At 47.2% G+C, this 3,906-nt stretch overlaps 1 protein-coding gene across 1 annotated transcript; it reads right to left on the bottom strand.

The window, feature by feature from the left end:
• Window positions 1–158: 158 nt before the first annotated feature.
• FIBRA_09038 (uncharacterized protein) lies at window positions 159–2,358 on the bottom strand (the record flags this gene model as incomplete). The annotated part of the gene is made up of 12 exons (XM_012330637.1): window positions 159–203; window positions 254–350; window positions 403–466; window positions 519–780; window positions 833–947; window positions 1,002–1,048; window positions 1,100–1,140; window positions 1,192–1,258; window positions 1,311–1,487; window positions 1,543–1,806; window positions 1,860–2,205; window positions 2,258–2,358. 12 exons carry the CDS (start codon window positions 2,356–2,358, stop codon window positions 159–161), a joined length of 1,626 nt encoding a protein of 541 aa, XP_012186027.1.
• Between the last annotated feature and the right edge of the window lie 1,548 nt (window positions 2,359–3,906).

The following is a 3,906-nucleotide window of genomic DNA, read 5'->3' as shown; positions in this document are numbered from 1 at the left end:
GCAAGTCTCAACAAGCGATGTCTCCTGAGCCACTTCAGCTCAAGCTCTCTTTTCTCGGTCACCTGTTCCACCATTTTCGGTTCCCATCCGAACATCTTAATCATGCGGATCACAGTAATAGCTGGCGACAGGAATTCAGAGAAAAGACGCAATTGATCTTAAGAATGCATACACTCTGTGACATTTTGCACTCGCGCATCCGTCTAGCAGGAGTATATGTTAGGCAGAAAGGGGCTAAGAAGTGAAGATTTACCTGTTTCATTTTCTCTTTCTGGGCACTCTTGATATAGCTTGCAACCTTCCCTGGGATGGGGAATAGTATAGCGATAGTGGCTAGCCCAGCAAAGGCACTACACAACAAAATTTAGTGATGAAAACAGCGATAAAATAACAGGCACTGACCTCCATCCGAGAACAACATAGAGGAAGTAAATACTCAAAATAATCTGCAAAGGTACCTCCAATACTAACAACCTTGTTCAGAAGAAGCTGGTATACTCGTTCTATACCCCGCTTACATATTAGTAAGAGATCTTTCGCATGTTCGAGAGAGCCAAGATCCGAGGTGATGAGATTATTGATCCTTCCGGTCGCGTTCTCCTGCTTCTGCCTGTTATTAGAACCACTCCCGGCCGACGACGTATCGTTTGGCTTTTGCTTTCCTTTCGCTGAGACTTCGTTCATCGGTGTATCTGAAATTTCAGCCTTCATCCGCATTCGCAGCGCATGGTTAAAAACCAGGTGGGTAAGAATCGCTTCGGTGCGAGTTAGAACGGTAGTCTGGCGTCATTTATGAGCTAAGATTGGTCGAGTGATGACAAAATGAATTTACCCAGGGCAGCATGTACATTGACAAGGTGGCAGCACTCAGGAACGGGCCCAAGAACAATGACAATGCCCATATCCACGGGCGCACAGTGGCACCTGATCCTCCGGTTTCCATAAATCTATGGTCACTTGTTAATTCGCTCTGAGTGAGCAATTGAAAATGGATAACGTACAGAAGTAGGTTCTTAATCCCTAGAGGGCTCAAAAAATGTGTAAATGTCTGTTCATTGTCAGCATTCATCAACAAGACCTTGATGCATCCTTTACTCACGTTCGCTGTGATCGCACAAATCATCGCAAAGATCTCCCAGTCTATAACCAGATTAAAAATGTAGCAAACTTAGAGGGAAAATCTCTGCCTACGGAATATCTTGATCAGTCCCCAGCCTATATGTCTCCGTTTATTCGTTATTTGAAACGGATCCAGTTCCTGAATAGTAAATCATCAAAACTCTGCCTAATGATACAATCACCGAACGCACCTTAGATGTCTGCGCAGACAAATATTGGGATTGATCCGAGTCAGCTAACGGAGGGAACTTGTCAACAGGCAGGTGAGGAAGTCGATAGGCGTCAACGATGGTCTTATCCAACCAAGAGTACAGTATGACGGATAGTAGAGATGCAGTCTGTTCAGGACTCGGTTCCGTTGGTGCACCCTGAATCGAAAATGTTCAAATCAAATTTCTCCAGAATATGAGGGAAAATAGCTACTTTAGATTTTACAGGAACATAACGCCGTGGTACGAGTAAGGGGACCATCACAGCTCCAAAAGTGAGGGTGACGACTTTGGCCCACAGAAAACGTCCTTCTTCACCATCCATAGGGGTCAGAGTAAACGTTACGAGGGGCCAGACATCTCGATACATATACACCACCCAAGCGGTAAGCAACACGGCATTGAGATGACGAGAAGCGATTACGGTTGTCGCTGGTTTGGCCAGCACAGTCACAAGGGCCAACATAAGGGTGTAGATCTGTTATGTGATTCTTGATACCCGATATCATGCTCATGAAATAAGACACTTACAAAAGTTCCACATAGCCCAATGTAAGGCCAGATCGTGCTTACGCCGATATCATACGTTTCCACAGGCTTCCTAGCAATTACTGAGTACAGAGACATGCTCAGCAAAGCGAAGCACGCGAGGGCCCGAGCAATATTGAAGGCTAAAATATCCATGCCACCCTGGCGTCCGACTGTGGATGGATTGGTTTCTGCTAAGTTGTCAGCCCGTAAAACGCCAGCAGAACCAATATCTTGGGATTTTGATGCCCTGACGCGTAAAAGGAGACCATGGAGGGATGCTATGATGACAGACGCAGTCACCGCATATGCGGGGAAAAAGAATGTGTTTAGGTAGTCCACGCTATGACTAGATGAAGTCTCTGCATCAGTGTCATTTTTCGAGCAGCCAGAACACTCACTGCGCCGGTAAACTCTCAATGAGTCCGAATATCAAGAGCGAGTCATTGCCTTCATGCCGAGCAAGAACAGCCTGCGGTAAGTCCGGGATGAACTTCGCCATACGGTGCTGAAGATGTAAATGTACGAAAGCTGGGGAGTGCCTGAATGACTCGGCTGTGTCTACGAGTCAATATCTGCTCACACTGGAGTTAAATATGACCATCAGGCCGTTGTCGTGGCGCCTAGGGGGTTGATGGATCATGGCAGCAACGACCTCCACACTATCGTCGATTAGACTGGAACACCTGATAGGCTCGACTATGGGCGTAAAACCCGGACACTATATCCATGCCACACGGAATGACAGAGATGACTCGAAGCGAGACCCTTCCGCAGGGCGGTGACGATACTAGAACGTAACTGACTCGGTCGCACCCAGCACCATGGCACGACGCGTAGGCTGTTCGAGGGCGGGATTTACTATTTCTGGAATTTTGGCACATACAAGGCTGCGGTGACGAGTCACGACCGTAAGTGCGAATTCGACGACGGCGGCAAATAATACACACTTGGTCTAAACTTAGTGAATGGCGAACTGGAGATTTCCCCGGCCGTTTGATTTTCACATTTCAGGTTGTGCTTCACATGTACCACAGCACTGCATCGGCGTATGTCCGGAGAGTACCTCGGTGCCGGGTCGCACTAGGCTCGTACCCAGCCACTTTGACTTTTCAGCTCCGCTGTCGTTCATCAGAACGCGTTCTGCGGCTTCGTACTCCGCCTTTCCTTTTCCAGAAGCCGTCGACGAAACAGAGGACGAGTCTATTAGGGTCTCACGTCGAGTCAGAGCATAAAGGCAGCTGGGTGACTCATGCATTGATCACAGTCGTGCGTAATCCAACAGTTTGCGGTAATCAGCTCAAGTTCAACTCGATAACGCAGCTTAGTCGGATGACAAGGCTTACGCGTTCCATGAAAAAAATACAAGATCTACCCAATCTGAGTATTTATGAAGAGACTAATTGGCTACGGTTTGGTCTTGCGATTTGACAAGCAGTTGGACAAGCCGAAAATACAGTTTTTTGGCATGACGCAGTGTCCCGGTGGCTTTCGCCCATTGGGATGCCTTACAAATACATTTATTCAGTTCGAGAGGCCATATACATGGGGCTATAAGAGATTGAACTAAGGGAGGGGGACTCCTCTTTGCTTCTTACCACCATCTCGGGAAACTTTTCCCATGCTCAATGACCTAAAGGAGGGGATGTTTGATGTGGTGTCCTCCTGGGCTGATGGTCTTCAGGGCATGGAGAAATATAGACAATTGAGAACAGAGGGAGCCACAAATAAACCATTGGAAACAATGCTGAGGTCAGTGATACCATTGACACCTACAGAGATGCAGGCAATCAAAATGGTACTAAAAATGACAAAGGCATCTACCTGATGCTCAATCTCAAAGACTGCAACAGCAGACAACATGACAGAGGAACAGCCAAACACACTCACCATGGCCCAGGCCATGAGGATCCTGGAAATGTGAGAACTGATTCCAATTGGGCAAATGACACCTACAATGTCAACACTGTTACAGCTTCAAGGGGGGGTTTCTTTCAAGGGGGGGGTTTCTTTCTTTTTCCTAACTATTCGTCGTTGACCCTGTACTATA

This window comes from Fibroporia radiculosa (genome assembly GCF_000313525.1).
Source record: "Fibroporia radiculosa TFFH 294 genomic supercontigs, scaffold7044, whole genome shotgun sequence".
In the NCBI taxonomy this organism is placed as follows: domain Eukaryota; kingdom Fungi; phylum Basidiomycota; class Agaricomycetes; order Polyporales; family Fibroporiaceae; genus Fibroporia; species Fibroporia radiculosa.
The sequence above is the reverse complement of the archived record's forward strand: the minus strand, read 5'-3'. Positions and strand labels throughout refer to the sequence as shown.